Source organism: Dipteris shenzhenensis, chromosome 1 (genome assembly GCF_047967505.1).
Source record: "Dipteris shenzhenensis isolate YYH24624 ecotype China chromosome 1, Dip_SZ_1.0, whole genome shotgun sequence".
Lineage (NCBI taxonomy): Eukaryota > Viridiplantae > Streptophyta > Polypodiopsida > Gleicheniales > Dipteridaceae > Dipteris > Dipteris shenzhenensis.
The window spans coordinates 67,510,748-67,528,550 of NC_141596.1; the positions used below are offsets into that span (position 1 = coordinate 67,510,748).

The following is a 17,803-nucleotide window of genomic DNA, read 5'->3' on the forward strand; positions in this document are numbered from 1 at the left end:
CCAAGAACTAATACAACCGGACATCCTATGCTTACAAGAAACTTTAACACGTCAATTTGAGACACTCACATTGGACACCTTCCAATCAATACACGTCTTCTCTTTAAGCAATTCATGCATCCTCCTAAACAATACCACTCATTTGAAACATCATCACATATACCAAATCAACGGAATAGAGATCATAGAAGCTCTTATTACCAAATGAAAGCAAGACTAAACCTCTTTGACTATATTCTCAAGCGTAACATGAACATTAAGACAAAAAAAGTAATACTTGGTGATTTTAACATTTACATGAACATAACAACAACAAATTCCACAAAGCTTAAAAACCTTATGAATAATTACAATTTCCAAATGCATATCAATGTACCAACGACAATTTACGATAGCACTTTAGATCACATTTGGACAAACATACCTATAGACGAGACAATGTCAGGGACTTCCTTCGCACAATTTACGATAGCACTTTAGATCACATTTGGACAAACATACCTATAGACGAGACAATGTCAGGGACTTCCTTCGCTTATTGGACAAACCACTACCTATTCGCATAGCATATCAATAAAACATAAATTCCAGCACGGCCTATGTGGCATTGACACCTTGTTCCCCTTAATGTTTGCCCCTTGTTTTGCTACCCTACTAGAGCCCCTTCACTCTCACTCTCAATCTCTCGCACACTCAGTTCACTCTCGATGGCTTCCAAGAGGAGCGTGGTCGTGTTGCCACTGGTGGGCTTGTCGCTGTTGCTTGTGCTTCTCCTCTTCAACCTCCCGCCCCTTCTCCGCCCCCTCTGCCCCTTGCTTCTTCCCCATCAGTCCCCCTTCCCTTGCCAGTCTTTGCAGCCCCTTCCCCCTACCCTAGCCGCTTCCTTTGTGGAACCTCTTGGACCTTCCCACAACGATCTGAGATGGCTTCGCGCTCAGCTCGAGCTCAACCGCCTTGGAGAAGCACCCCACACTTCAGAGGAATGGCACAAGCTTCGCAAGGGCATCAATCCTCGCTCTCGGGAGGAGCAGCTTTCTGACCTGCGAAGGTATGGACAGGGCTATACATTGTGGCATTCTAACCCTGTAGCTTATTTTGATGTCTTACTCATGTCAATATTCCAAGGCGTGGGCGCTATGTATGTATGGGGTTGTATTTCAAGAAAAAGGAGTCATCGTATACCGTAGGATGCGAGCTGATCCTTGTGAGTGGTTGAAGACCCACCTGTCCTGGGTTGAGAATCTCCCTCTGGTGCACTTTTGTCTGCAAAGCTGAGGCGTACATATAGGGCTTATGCTGTCTATGGGCCTGCATCTGCTGTCCTGGACCCAGCTGTACTGTTATACCTGACTCGACCTCAGCTGCTGCTCCTAGAAGACGACCCTTTTCTCAAGGAGAACACTCCTTTGGGTTGTGAGCCATCTCCACGTTCTTCTTATCTTGGGTATCCATATTGGGGATTTGTTACCCTCTTTAAGCTCCAAGGTGTCATGTCTAGATTTGAAGCAAGTAACCAGATTTGGAATGACTCTAGTGGTCCACTATTGCAAAAGAACCTGGCAGTGATCTGAAGCGGACTAACTGGTCCTCACAGCAATTGCCTACATTGATGAAGAGGCAACTGATGTCGGACTATTGTTCGTGCCCTTTGAAGGCCTTTGAAGGGAAAAAACTTTTTGGAACTGGTCCTTGTAACTGTCAGGATCTAGAACTGCTTTGATACCAATGTAAGTCTGGCTAACATACTAGATTGTGGATGTGTGCAGTAAGTGATACCTAAATAGTGATAGATGCATGAAAGAAACACACATGAATGTCGGATGGGTTCGCAACTGTCCCCCTCCCTAGAGAGTATCTGTATTCCTTAGAATGTCCACTAGGAATACTCTCTCACTAATTGTGCCTGTCCTAACTATTGATTGCAGACGTGGAGATTGATAGAGAGATACACACATGAATGAGAGAGAGAGAGAGAGAGAGAGAGAGAGATCATGGGTATGCTAATTATTATCTTCACTCCTTGAGTTGGGCTCCTCATTGAAGAGGGCACGCGTCTAAGTCCCCACTGAAGGTCTATGCTGAAGCTTTTTCACCTCTGGAGTGCCGACAAAAACTCAGTACGAAGACTTTGTATGAATGGATGCTCAAGTATGTGTGGGTGTGTGGATTTCTATGTGTGAGAGCATATGTTTATACTATGGTCTACACCCATTGCTAGGTGCTGATGACGTCAGTAGGGATGTCATACTAGCTAGTCCTTGCTATGCGTGATGGAGTTTATGGTTTTCAACCTTATGAGTGACTATCATGAGATTGAAGCTGCACTATGTTGTGTTTTTAGAGTATCATCTAGATATATGCTGAAGCTATGAGTCTGTCCATAGCTGAGGCTATGACTGATGCTATGCCGGAGGCTATGCTGTAGAAGAATTATCCCAATTAGAGGAGGGTTCCTGTAGAGGCTATGGGGTCTGCTGCTGAAGGTACTGCTGCGACTGCTGCTTCTGATGCAGCATGGGCTCCTGGTACTGCTGCACCGACTGGGCCTGCTGTAGGTGCTGTGCAGACTGCTTCTGGAAGTGGAGGTATCTCTGCTGGTGCTACTCGGATTTCTGCTGTCCTGGAAGCCTCCGAAATAAGGGGGGAATGCCCTTTATATAAGAATAGAGCTACTGAGGGGCCGGCTCAGTCTGTGGGCTGCAGACTGCCACAAATTGGCTGGACTGCCAACTAACAGGCTGCTGACAGGCCATGTGTCATCTGACTGGGCCTGCATGACCAACGCCGATCTGCCATGTGGCAGTCAGCTACCTGCTGTGCATCCATGTGGCAGTCCTGGAAAGGCTGCAATTATGTACTGCCGATCTGAACTGGCCTAATCTACTGACATCAGCTGATGTCATCCTGTCCCTGGGCTGTCCTTTAGCCAACCTGCTGTTGTGGGCTGCAGGTCTGCAGAGCTGCTGCGTAGGCAGCCATGCCATGGGCTGCAGATGCCCATGACAATAAGCTAAAGAAACCTGTGCCTATGGAGCTCGGGAGCCGAAAGAAGACTGACATTGACATCTCCCAATTTCTCTACTTAGGCCCTAGGTATCAAAGTTGTTATAGATGGTTCGACAGCTTGCCAAATCTTTTTCTGAGGAAACTAAACTTCTTATGGTATAATGGCAAGTCTGAACCCTTGGTGTTGATTACATGGCTCAATTAGTTTGAGAGCTGCTTTTGGGTGGTCAACACTAAAGACAACAAGAAGTGCATCCATGCATCTCACAAGTGAAGTAGTCACTCGGTGGTACAAACAGTGCAAAGACTACTATGATGCAGATGAGGAGACATCGCAGTATACGTGATAGAGTTTTTCAAGGACATCAAGACCCAATTCCTTCTAGCTTTTGGAGAGTCAATTATTCAAACTATGCCAAGTCTCCAATGATCTGTCATGACAAGAGAAATCACTTATTTGTGATTAGTAGACATTAGAACATTATTATATATTATACATCAATATAAGGGTGTAACATGTATTTGTATTTATGATGGACACCGACCGAATTGATGAAGTAAGCCTTCCCTCGATGATGATTCTGGGGAATCGAAGAAGGACTAAACATTACATTCCATCACACCCTTTTAATGGGAATGTCCTTCCTCTGCGTCAAACTAAGAGCTAGTCGATGTTTCTCGAATAGTTCTTTACCGAGTGGTTTGGCAAAGATGTCTGCAACATTCTCTTTGCTATCATAATGCTGCAGTGTGATGTCACCAAGTAACACTCTTTCTTTGATGAAGTGCTACTTGGTGACATCACACTGGGGAATCGAAGAAGGACTGAACATTACATTCCATCACACCCTTTTAATGGGAATGTTCTTTCTCTGCGTCAAACTAAGAGCTAGTTGGTGTTTCTCGAATAGCTCTTTACCGAGTGGTTTGGTAAAGATGTCTACAACATTCTCTTTGCTATCACAATACTACAGTGTGATGTCACCAAGTAACACTCTTTCTCTGATGAAGTACTCTCTGACATCAATGTGCTTTGTCCAGGAGTGATATATTGGATTCTTGGCCAATGCTTGAGCCGATTAATTATCACAGTATATTGTTGTTGGCTTTGACTCATCAAAGTAATCTGTTTCTGACAATAGTCTTCTAAGCCATATAGCCTCACATGCACCTGTAGTGAGTGCTCTATATTCTGCTTCAGTCGAAGACAAAGAAACAATTGGTGCTAGCCTTCGTCATGGCTGAGTCTGCCCTTCACCTCCGAAGTGCTGACAGAAACTCAGTACGAAGACTTTGTATAAATGTATGCTCAAGTAAAGTACCATTCTTCCTTTCAGCTCTTGCATTCTGTTGAGGAGTGTCTGCACATGTGAATTGTCTTAGAATGCCGTGATTTATGCTTAAGTTCATGAATGCTGAAGACATATATTCACCTCCTCTGTTTGATCTCATGACTTTGATCTTTTTGCCTGTCTGGTTTTCTACCATGGCTTTGAATTCTTGAAATGTGAAAAACACTTCAGATTTCTCTTTCAGAAAGTAGACCCAACAATATTTGCTGTAGTCGTCGATGAAAGTCAAGTAGTAAAGTGGACCATTGATGCTGCGGGTCTGGGCGTAACCCATACATTTGTATGTATTAAATCAAGAATACCTCGTGCACGAGAGGTACTTCTGTCAAAGTTGGTTCGCTTTTGTTTGCCGAAGCAGCATGCTTCGCAAACTTTTTCAAGAAACTGTAGCTTAGAAATCCCAATTGCCATATCTTGATTCCTGAGATTTAATAAGTACTTGAAATTAACATGACCATATCTCTTGTGCCATTTTGCAGATAGTGGCATCTGTTGTGGTTAAGCAGACATGGCATGCTTATCTAGTATTGTAGCTAGTATTCTATATAAGCGTCCTTCCTTGACACCTTTTGCTTACTAGCTGACATCTTTTGGATTTGTCTCTAATAGTACATTCATCTCCGTCGAAGATGACTCGATAATTGTGTTCCGTCATTTGACCTATTGACAAGAGGTTCTTGCTGAGCTTCGGAACATAGAGGACATCTTTCACCAATCCTTTTGTACCAGTGAAATTATTCATAGGGATAACATCTGTTCCTTGAACTGGATTCGGTGTATTATCTGCTATGTAGATGACATTTTTCTGACCTTCTAATAGTTTCATCTTTGTGAACCATTCTTGATGATTTGTCATGTGAGATGATGCATCGCTGGCGATGTACCAAGAATCCTGTTTCGCTTGGTCGACTTGATAGTTGAAATCCTCTTTTGAATTGTAGTCAGTGTCTAGGTACACTGTATCAGTTTGCTGCATTTTCTTGCTTGCAAGAAACATATTCCCATGTTCATTTGCAAAATGACTGTGACTAGAATGTCCACCATGATGATTTCCTTTGCTGCAAAAATTTCCTCGATTATTGCTGGATTGATCGCCTTGGTTGTATTGCTTCTTGCGGCAATCTCTTTCATAGTGTCCAAACTTATGACAGGAGTTGCACTGAATGTTTGACGCGTTGGTGGATGCATTCCCTCGTCCTTGGAATCTTCCTCGATTGGAATGATTTTCTCTTTGTTGATTCAGATGTTGCTGAGGATGATGCTGATGCTTACTTTGCTGATGACTCTGTTGTTGTTGATGATGATCACTTTTTTGGAATGATCTACCTTTGTCTCTGCCTGAAGCTGTGAATGCCTGATCATTAGAATGACCTTTACGTACTTGAATGGCTTGAGTCTTGAATTCTTCACCGAGTAGGACTGACTGGAGCTCTTCCAGTGTCAGAATTTGCCGTTAGATAGCAAAACTCCTGGACTAGATTCTTGTATCCCTCTCCTAGTCCATTCAAGATGATTGAACCATTTCTGCGGGATTCATAGTCTCTCTTGCTGTTGCGAGTTGATTGTTGTATTCTTTTATCCGGAGTACGTAAGCATGACCATTTTTGTTGCTTTTGGGGAAACTCTGGTTGATTTGGTTTCTCAGTGTGAGAATCTTGAATGTGTTCTTTGACTCGTAGAGAGCTGTGAACATATCCCATGCTTCTTTCGATGTCTTGACTGTGTTGAGCTGTCCTAACATGACATCTTGCACATTCTGCTCGATCAGATGATAGGCGTACCTGTCTTTTTTATCCCATTTTGCCTGAGCTCGGGCAATGGCAAGATCTACTACATGTGCGGAAACTGTTTGTGTAGTTGTAGATCCCGCTGCTGGTGCTGTGACAACATGTGGAGTAGAGCTGGTTGGATCATCCAATGGTCTAGGTGTAGATCCATCAACATACTCCCATTTGTCTTGAAGTACTAGAATGGTTTTCATTCGGTATTTCTATGTACCGTAATTAGAGTTGTCTAACTTAGCAGATGCCTTCAGATTGAGGTTGCTAGTCGTAGATGCCTCCAGATTGAGGTTGCTAGTCGTACACATGGTGCAAAAAATATACTCAAAGTGTCATGAAAATCTCTGTATGAATCAACTGCAAAAAAAACATTGACTGTGCCAAGTGAAATCTTTGAATTGTCGGTGAAGAACTGCAATATATAAAATCTGATTTGTGTTACAAGGCTTGTGGCAAATGATGCCGAGAATAGCCAAGAGGCTTTACAAGGTTGAAATGATGTGCACAATGCCGTGAAATAGTTGTGTAGGCTTTACAATGGTGGCATGTGTGTGTGAAATCAAATGCTATCTGCCCACTGAACAATCGGCAATGTCTCTGAAAAACTCTGAAGTCTGCTCACTGAACTGATGAAGGTCAGGTTTCAGATAATGTGATGATGTGAAACCGTATGTGAGCGTATGGACTGACTCCGAGTAGGTACTAGTCGGGAATTTCGGGCATGGCTTATATTAGCAACTTGGAAAAATTCAAAGCGTCTCCTCAATGGCGATCTAGTCTACTCTGATCTAGATCTATACCAACCGTCGATCGATGAAAGAACAACAAATAATTCCTTTTCTTTTGTTCTTTTTAGGTGCTGGGTTAGATGCATCGATGTAGAGACGAATGTGCGTGTAGGAAGTGGATTTGCCGACGAGGCTCAAAAGTGAGTGCAACTTGTGTCGAAATGTGCGCGTGATGTGACGAGCGTGTAGAGCATGAAAAATTGAGCGACTTTTCTTTTTGGAGCGTTCTCAAATTCTTCTTGGATCAAGAGATACGACTTGATCTAGGTGGAGTGACAAAAGGAGTGCAATGGTTCTCAATGATGATGGGTCACTGTGGGTCACATGCAATGATGATGTGCATTGTGCCTAGCAAGAGGTGTGCCTATGGAGCAATATGCTGTGGTGGCAACTGTGTGCACAGTGTGCTTGGCAGGAGATTGTGTCTGTAGGGGTTAGTGTGCCACGTGGCACTGATGAGGTGGTAGGTGATGTCACTAATGATGTGACAGATGACATGGCACAGATGACGTGGCTTGTTGATGTGGACTGTTGGTGATGACGTGGTAGAGTGATGTGTCAATTGACAGTTGGCAGATAGAATGATGACGTGGCAGTTGATTGTGAGCTGATGTGGCAATCATACTACGTGGTAGAGATAAGATGATGTGGCACTCAAGCCACGTGTCTTGCTTATCGCCCTCAAAATCTTAAAAGATTCCGTCATCGTTTGTTGATTTTCGTCGATGGAGCAAGGTGACTGTTGGGGGAGCTTTGGACGTGTATGGAGATCGTTGTTGGCTGTGTGGCGTTCGCGTTGGAGGTGTAGGAGCTGGTTGTTTGGTGCTCGGGTCGTTGGAGCTTAAGCTATGTTGGAGGTCGTCGGGACTAGAGTTCGTCGAATCCAACGCTACAGGAGTTGGTGGTGGTCATGGAGAAGCAGGAAACAGCCCGTGCGGAGCTGCTTGTCGGTGTTGAAGCGCTGGCCGAACGAGGAGAAGAGTGTTCTTACGGCTGGCCGATGCAGCAGGAAAGGCTATGCAGGCCTATTGTTTGGGCTGCTAGAAGGAGCTAGCTTGTATTGCCAGGAGATCGCTTGTATGGTGGCAGGTGTCGCGGCTTTGGCTAGTTGGCTGTTGTCGCTTTAGGTAGGGCAGCCCGGTGTTCTTACGGCCAATCGACGCGCTTGTGTCATACTGCTGGAAGCCCTCTTTGAAGTGCTTGCTGATCCTATCCTTGGAGTTGAGCACCCTGTTGTCCCGTTTGATCTGAAGATCGCTTGTATTGCCAGGAGATCGCTTGTATGGCAGAAGGTGTCGCGGCTTTGGCTAGTTGGCTGTTGTCGCTTTAGGTAGGGCAGCCCAGTGTTCTTACGTCCAATCGACGCGGTTGTGTCATATTGCGGGAAGCCCTCTCTGAAGTGCTTGCTGATCCTATCCTTGGAGTTGAGCACCCTGTTGTCCCGTTTGAATCTGAAGCAGTCTACTAAAAGGCTTGCCGATTCATGGAAATCTAAACTGAACCTTGAAGGCAACGTCGACTTCAATTTTGCACTCGAAGCTTAAAGTTTCTTGCAACTAATCACTACCTTTGGGCTGGATGCTTTGAAAAGAGAGCCGGTGGGCTAAAGCTTGAGGTCGATGGTACGTACGTCAATGGTTGTGAGCCTTAGAGCCTTGGAGCGGCCATCCAGACTTGAATCTCTGAAGAGGCCATTGCTTGGTTGTGAGCTATGTGCAGCAGTTGTTCGAAGTTGGATGCAAGGCACTGAAGCTTGTGATGGAGCCGCCTTGTTATGAACATTGGTATTTGGAGGTCGTCACAGTCTCAGAGGCCGTTGTAGTCTCGTGGAGCCTTGGAGCTATCGTTGGTGTGTGCAGCTTGTAGAACGAGCCCTCTTAGAAGATGAGTCGTAGAAGTCCGTAGGCAGCTTATAGCTTGTAGCTACTAAGTGATTTGCTGGCTCGCTGTAGATAAACTTGTAGAAGCTTGTTGTTGCAGGTTGTAGTTGGAGCAGGAGGTTGCAGATGTGCTTACTGGGAGTGTCGGTGTTCCTCTCAGATCTTTTTCAACAGAGAAACTCCTTCTCCCTATGAATCTGAACCTTTGAAGCTCTCTCTCACATTGAAATTTCTCTAAATCTCATGGAGGAAATGACATCTCTATTCCTCACGAAGCAACTCTCACAAACTAAATCTCTCTCTCTCAACAAAGTGAATGGACGGAAATTCCTATCACATGAATGGAAATTTTTCTATCAAAGAAGAAGTTCTCTCAACAGAAGAGAACACTTGATCTCTCTCAATCTCTCAATCACTCTCACAAGAAGGATGGCGCCTCAGCGGAAGGCAGAACCATGCTCAAAATATGAAGAGTGGAGAGGAGAAGAGTGGAGATGAGGAGAGAGGGCACAGCTAGAGAGCACACCACAAATGACTAACTGTACACTAGATTTAGTTGAAAATGTAGAATATATACAAACCCATTTGGGGTTAGGGTTAGGGTTAGAGGATCTAACCCTTTCCTTTATAGCACTCTATTGGGTTAGTGCTATGCACATATGATCACATGATGGTGCTATGCACACGTGATCACATGATGTTGAGCGTGAACTCTCAACACCCCCGCCCCCACCCTCCCTCCCCCTCACGAATGCGTCCTTAAAACCCTTAAACGAGGATGAAAAGAGCCCGTTCTCCCTAATTGGAAGTCGGATTGAAACGATATTTTAAGGGGGTGATCCACCCAACAAGTACCCTTGTAATGGTGTCTAGAGCCCCAATTCACTCAAAATGAGCAGCCCAATCTGAGCGTACCAGTTTACAGCAGAAAAACAAGGAAGAAGAGCCCAAAAGAGAAGGAAGAAGAGCTTATTTCGGGCTGTTTTTCGACACAAACAAAGCGGGAGTCAGATAATACTGACACTTGACTTTTGTTGTAAGATAAACCTCTTTTCTGAAATTACAGCAAGTCATTTCCTCTCTTGTATTACTAAAAAGAAAGAATGGAAGGGGAAGGGAAATTTAATAATGAACTTGTCCTTTTCCCTTCACTATAGAAGGAGATAGGGATAGAACAGCATCACCTCCTCCGGAAGAGGGTAGTTTAGATGAGAGTTACACACTTCTTGAGTATGATAACCCATGAGTAGAATTACCTTCAACTCTCCTTCAAGAACCTCTTGATAGGGAGTTCTCCTTTAGAAATGATAGGAGAAAGGAGTCCATCCAACAGCAAGGCGCTGAATTTATGTCTTTAAGTCAAAATCGCATACACATTGATTACAATCCAAGTGCAAGAGGGAGAGAGGAGTCTCCCATCGATATGCTGGTTTCTCAGCTTAGCAATATGATTGAACAATCCATTAGGGACTAAGAGAGTGTTGGTATTGCGATAATTCTTTCTATCTTAAATGGTGCATTGCCCTATCAGCTAGATTTAGATTTAGATGGTCGTTTGGGAGAGACTAAAATGAAATCAGGACGGGCTCAGGTGGTATGGGACGCTTGGGTTAGATACAGGCCTCGGGATGAGTCGAGCTGTAGGCCATGTGCTCGGGGGGTGGTTGGGTGGATCGAGGCACCTACGCAATGATTCTGGTTGGATTGAGGACAAGATCCAGGTCAGTGATAGGGTTAGAGCCTGCGGGGTCGTGTCATTTGGTATCAGAGCCGCCCTTTCACGATAGGTAGAGATGTGAAGTACGTGCAAGTGATTTCCAAGTATGATTCTCATACTTGCGTAGGATTAATGTGTTTCTGAGTGCTCTTCTCAGGGAATAGCTGAGCAAATTTCTTTCAAGCATGAGAATATGCACACATTGGGTCATTTAGGGGCTCATTAATTAGGGGTGCCTATGGTCTGCCACATGGGCAGCAAGCATGGCTGCCATATGGGCAGCTGTGTGCCCAAACAAAGGGGAGATTACATACTCCATTCTGGGATGTGTAGATCCATATAAGGGTATTTATTGTAGATGCTGAAGAGCAAGGGAGGGAGCTGCTTCTTTTGGCTTGCTGAACCCCCTCTCGTAGTGCCTATGTTGTCGGCACCATCGGTAGGCCAACTTTTACTATCCCAGATCCAGCTATACTATTTTGTTGGACCCATCTATTAATAATTGTCCTGATGCTGTTCCGTTGACCTGACTACTGCCTACGTGGACTACAAGTCAGTACAGCTGTGATTACATGGCTTCCACATAAGCCTTCTCAAACCTTAAAATCTATTGGTGAATTTTGCAGCATCTCTGGTCATCATTTCATTGGTCCAGGCATTTTGAACTGGGTTTTTGTAGAGGCATACAGAGGATGCCTGATGCGAGATGTGTTTAGTCTTTTCCAGGAGTATGCTTGAACATACAAATCCCTAGCAGGAAAAAATCAAGTTTTCAGTGGTGCTCATGGGAAACCTCAAAACTTTCAAAGGAATTGTGATGATCATACTAGAAGACTAAACCAACAGCCTTTGATTTTTTACCACATAAGGCCTGAAAATGTAGCAATGTGAGGACTTGAAGCCTATGTGTAGTTTTTGTATCCTAGCTATGTGAAAATTTTGAAGCAGACAAACTTGGAGTAGCTTCTTGCTGACCCTCAGTTTGTCAGCAACAACCAGGTATGCAAAACAAAATCTTAAAAATTGTTATATGCAATCATGTATAAGTGTTGAACTGTTGAGTATGCAGATGTGTCAAAGATGATGTCTCATGACTTGTCATGTAATGTTTCAGATATAAAGGGATCTCACATTATGAGGATACACATAACCATACAGCATTGCCTTGCCCAGGTGAATTGCTGGTAGAAGAGCATCATAGTAACTATGGGGAACCGTGGGCAGGGGGACGTGATGTTTTTGAGTTCTTGGCAAAAGCTGTCTCTCTAAAGCCTGAACACCGAGTTTTGGAAGTTGGATGTGGCACTCTTAGAGTAGGCCTGCACTTCATTAGGTTTTTATTCCCATCCCACTACCACTGCGTTGAAAGGGATCCTCTTTCACTAATGGCAGCATTTAGGTATGAGCTACCCTCCCAGGGTTTACTACACAAACGGCCAGTGATAGTTCGTGGGGAAGATATGAATTTTGATGCCCTGGGAATTGGTATTTCGTATGATCTGATATATGCGAGTGCTGTTTTCCTACACATGCCAGATGCTCTTGTATGGACAGGGTTAGAGCGTCTTTCACAACACCTGGCGCCTGTGCGTGGCCGTCTCTATGTGTCACATAATATCAAGTTCTGCACGCGCTTACCATCAGGGATGTGCCAAGAGCGGTTATCAAAACTAAAAATGAACTATGTTGGCAGGCATTTCCATGACAGCCTTCTTTTCAATCATTATGAAATATGGCACGAATTCAATCAAACAGGTTATTCTGTCCCTTCTTAATTGAAGTGGCGTTCATAGAGTATGGAGTGTATAAGATGTGCAATAAAATTTTTTCTAACCTGGGCTGACGAAATCAGTCAAGCTCTTCTGTACATCAACATCTTCTGAATGTTCCTTTGTGTCATAATATACTGGAGCCAACTACACCAACTCTTTATGAAAGATTAGAGTGAAGGTCCCCATGGATGAACCCCTATGAGCAGGTCAGAGTTTTGGGATATATTCTCTTAATTTGCTTTCACATTTTCAGGGAAACTTGCGTTATTTGAGACTATTTGTACAACCGCAACTCTCATACCTTGATGTCAAGCAAGGAAATGAGTACACAAACAAGGACATATCTTCAGCCATTATTAATTTGCGGATGGTAGACAAGCCAAGGCTTTTGGTTCTTGAATGCAGTCTCACCAGCTTGAGTTTAGTCAGATCGCGTTTGCATAACTTGGGATTACCTCAGGGAGTGCATTTGCCATGGTCTTACACGGATTTATGAAAGGCAAATGTATCATGCACATGCTCATTTCTATCATGTCAGCTTGGGGAATAGAGTCCTCAAAACTACACACATCTTCTGCTTTTCAATACTTCTGTAGAACTTCATAATAAGTAGAAAAATATATTTACCATTTTTAAATTAAGTTCAAGCTTGAAAAAAGGATTCTAAAGGTCAAAGTTAAAATGTAGGGATATGCCCATTGGCACATGCTATATGAAATTACAAATTGATCTCCCCTCAAAATCTCAGACTTCCAAAACATTTATTAGCTTGCATAGGCCTTTAAGACTTCAATCTAAATTATAGATTGATTTTGGAGGCTTGTTAACTTGATGCATTTGCGGCTCTCTTCTTTTGTGTTTCTTATTGTATCTAAAATTTGGAATGACTACTTTTCCACCCTTGTGTGTGTGCACGCGTGCATTCGTGTATATATGCATACAAAAAAGAAAAGTAAAGTGTGCTTGTATGTATACATACATACATACATGTATGTGCGTGTGTGTGTTTCACTTCAAAAAAAAGTGTGCATATGTACGTATGTACGTATGTGTGTGTGTGTGGTGTCCTTTGGATGTAAGTGTAGTGCAAATGAGGTGAAATAGAGAGCAGACGTGTGCAGGAAATGCGAGAAAGAAGTTGGGGAACTCTACCTTGTTACACACAAGATAGGGGATTTAACAATGGGGCAATAGACCCTATTTATGGGATGGTGAGGGAGCCTGTTGATCGGCTATATAAATAGGCTAGTTAAATGGTCGGTTGGCTACTTTCAGCATGCTAGTTCGAGAGCCACGTCTTAGCCCTTGTGCCTAGCTAAAACATGAAAAATGTAGAAGAAAAAGAGAGTATTCTCTTGCAGTCGGGCACACCCACATCAGGCTCTCACTCCATGTGGTATATACAGGGGATGCTTACTACATATGGTATAGACAAGAGATGATCCGAATCCTAGCATGCCTTCAGCTTTATCCTAGTGAGGTGGGGTGTTAGATGGAGCTTTTGATGAGGAAGAGGCTTCATAAAGAGGTTCGCTCCATTGTTCTTTGTCAAACAAAAAGTTGGCCAGTTATCACCATCTAAAATCTTTTATGAACAAAGTGATATTGCATTTCTATATGCTTGGTTCGAGCATGGAACTCTAAATTCCAAGCAATAGCTATTTAGCTTTGGTTGTTGAATTGTAGGATCGTGGTTTCGTCTATCGAAACCCTATCTCACCAAGTAATCTCCTTAGCTACACCACCACCTTGTAAGCAACACCACTAGTAGCTCGATACTCTACCTCGGTGGAAGATAAGGCAACAATTGGTTGCTTCTTGTTGCTCCAAGAAATTGTTTTGAGTCCTTGTCCCAGGGTAAAGTTGTATCTTAAAATAAATCTCCTCGTGTGTGGTACTCTTGCCTAATGAGGGTCACTTTAACCTTGGAGCTTGACTTGGTCTCTTGGTGCTCCTCTATTGTCATAATAGAGTCCAAAATCCTTCTACCTACATATATCGCATGATTTGCAATCTTGCATTTCAATGGAGTCTCCATAGCTATTTGCACAAATGAGCTCAATGACCCCATTGGAAAACTCAAGTCCCAATCTACTGTAACATCTAGATCAATGAGCCTACAACTTTTGATACAATGAGGCATTGACTTGCACACAAGGATCATGTTATATAAGTTTGATATTTTTGGTCCATCGGAGTTGAAATAGATTTGCAGTTATTCGTTCCTAGATGTTGAGCATATCTTAGTCACAAGTTTGGCCTTGTGCTTGTCAATGGGCCCATTTGTGGTCTTGAGAATGGCAAAGAAATCGTGGTATCAATGAAGAAGAACATATGAATATGGGAGGAAGTAACGTGGAGTTACCCCTAACTCTCACAAGAGGTGCAATCTTGAACCAATCAATAACTCTAGAAGAGGTGCAATCTCGAATCAAGGCTAAGATACAAGAAGTGGCAAAGCATTGAATATAATGATTTCAATAGGCCAACTATTGAAAATCACTCCACTACACTTAAAATTCTCCAAAATCGCCCAAGCACCTAGTGGCAAGAATATTGACCACTAAAGTGGACGTGACTGAGATAAAGATTTGAGACAAAGAAGTTCCAATTATTGACATCAAGGTTACAAACCACATGGTCAAGTAGATCAGGGTTGGTGACGCCAAAGGATATGCTAAAGGATGTATCAAGCTTACTTCACGGTGACATCATGGTCAAGTTGGAAATTGAGCAATGATACCCCATGTTGGGTAGGTCATGGTTGAAAGGAGCAGAAGTGGGCACAATTGTCCACAGTCGAGAACAAAGCAGGTATAAATAGCGATGGCAAAGACTAGAGTAGCAAAATAATGCAATCCTAAATTCTTAGAAGCATATGCCATGGATAATATACTTGCAATGCATATTATGTTGAGAGTGATAATTGATGCCATGAGAGTAACAAGACCAAAAGCCAATGTATGGAGGAGATAAAATTGGCATTTCCAAAGGGGTTCTTTGAAGACAAAAGGATAGTGGAAAATCCACTATGCATTGCATCAGCAACATCAATGGCAATAGCCAAATCTCCAAGGAGCATTCCCTTAAAAAACTCAATGTGGGTTCGAAAGGAGAGCTAAAGTTGATATAGACTAATGAGAAACTACTTGAAGGGTTCATTAAACAAGCTGTTGGAAAATTTTCCCTTTCAAACTGGTCTACAGAATCAATTGAACAACCAAAAGTCAAAACTACTTTTCAACATAGGCGAGGACCATTAACAATGGTTGAGATACTTGGTCTCACTCATTCGCTTAGCCTCGACACTCTTAAACATTGAGCGAATCAAGGTATTGAATCAAAATATAGGAGTATAAAGATTTCCTATGACTGTATTGAGACCTATCCCTCTATAGGATTATTTCCTTCCAAGACTTTTCTACATAAAAGAGCCATGCACATTAGCATTTGAACCTTTTGAACCTACTAAAGAATAGAAAGAAATAGATACGAACTTACACATATATTTATTCAATTTACACTTTTAAACAAAGACACATATATAAAATATTAAACAATTTGATCAATACATTTGCAAGTCCATTTATATTCTTTAGTAAGCGGATACTATTGCCCTAAGGTGTGCAAAGAGGAGGATAAGAGAACGTTTGAGCCTCTGTCTTGCTTTGCTCCATCCCAACCCTAGCTAGAGCTTTGAATTCCTATGTGAACTTGAACATCTCTCGATATCCACTCTCTTTCTCTATACAATATGTGTGTTTTTCTACGAATGGAGCCCACTTATTCAAAACTCACCTGCACAAGTGCATTTTTTCCCAATATCCACACCTCGCAATGCAACATATGCAACATTTGATAGCTTATTATAAGGAGAATGATCCCAAAGTAATAGGATGCTTTTACATCAAAAGAATCTAAACTAGTAAAAATTCACTTGAGGTCACCATCTTGGTTCATTATCTCCATCTGGTTTTCCAATTTGTTCCTGTTGGAACAAACCGAATCCAACTATGCTTGAAGGTGAGCATGAGTGCTCTCACTCTTCTAGGGCTCCTCAATTAGATTTGTGACTCTCTTTTTCTCAATTTCCAACATAAAAATGGCAGATTGGTTCTCCCATTGGCACCTCTCCAGCTCCCCTCTGCATCCCTAATTTTGGGTTCAGAGGCCTCTATGGGCGTGTTGAGATGAGGGCTTTGGAGATGGAGACACTAGGTAGGCAAGGGGATATCATCCTACTTGAATTAGGGGAGGAGAGTTCTTATCTTGGGCGAAAGGTAGAGGAGAGGGGGCCTGGATGTCGTCTTGAATGTAGTTGGGGGAGGTTTCAGTGGACGATCTTCTTCAACTTAGCCTTCTTTCTTCGCTTTGGAATTGGTGGGAAAATCAGAGCTTCATAATCATCTAAGTTGATAATCTTTGCTACCCTACTCGATCTTGGTGCTCCTCTTGTGCAGATTACTCTAATGCAACTTCTTAGCTTAGTCAGCTTCATCTTGCTAGCTTTCTGACAGCTTAAATTCGTGTTTTTTGCGATATAAAACATTTCAAACATTTTTTCCCATTTTATTCTTACGAATAAGAATAACTGGCTATTCATACGAATAACTTTATTCGTACGAATAACATTGTTTATTCGTACGAAACAACCACTCTCATTTTTGGTATTTGTACGAATACTGCCACCTGCCTTTGACAAGTTTGGATATGTTAGTACCAATTAATTGGGATGAACCTCTCCAACTGGTCAAGGTAAAATATTGCTCTTTAAGGTTTGTTGATATCAGACAAGGTCGATGGTCAGCACGTACCTATGACTGGATACCAAGACCAAACCCATTTCAACGTTCTTACCCTTTGCAGTTTGAATCAAATTCAACTTTGTGTAGCATTTTGTTGCAATTAAGTGCGAACCTAGATTGTTTGACATTGCCTTTCCATTGCAAATGCATCCTGAATAGATCTAAGGATCACATAGGTTGTACTCTTCATCCTAGAACTTAATGAATGATGAAGGTGTTCAAAAACCCTCTGAAAGGTATGCCGGATGGTAAGCTCAATTAGCTTCAGCCCACGACTTACTACACCATTCGTCCTAAATCTTCCATGTTTTGGACCAATTGCATGTATTCGATTAAAACTTGATCTAGGATCCTAAATGACACTTTATTAAAAAAGTGCTCATTGTGATCCCTTGTTATATAGTCCCAAGTACACATGCGAAGAAGATGCCACCCATAGTATTAGAGGAACCTCTCTAGTGAATCTCCTTGATGCTGTCGGGGAAGAGCCAGGTGAATTTGATGATACATTCCATGTGGATGGATAGATAGTCAAACTTCAATAAAACATCAACATTAGATACCCAACTGTCCTTTGACTTCCTCAAGTAGGTGGGAAAAAGCATCTTTGGAGATGGTTCTAATCAGTTTTGCATGTGTTGATGGAAATTTTTAAGATATGGAAGTTGATGAGATTTTGGCACAGTTTCGGTAGCAAATGAA

At 42.6% G+C, this 17,803-nt stretch overlaps 1 protein-coding gene across 1 annotated transcript; it reads left to right on the forward strand.

The window, feature by feature from the left end:
* The first annotated feature begins 610 nt into the window (after positions 1-610).
* Positions 611-12,987, forward strand: LOC147906262 (S-adenosyl-L-methionine-dependent methyltransferases superfamily protein). Its single transcript, XM_087383847.1, has 2 exons — positions 611-1,048; positions 11,639-12,987. The coding sequence occupies exons 1-2, from the start codon at positions 708-710 to the stop codon at positions 12,297-12,299; spliced, it is 1,002 nt and encodes a 333-aa protein (XP_087239973.1). The 5' UTR covers positions 611-707; the 3' UTR covers positions 12,300-12,987.
* Positions 12,988-17,803: the final 4,816 nt, after the last annotated feature.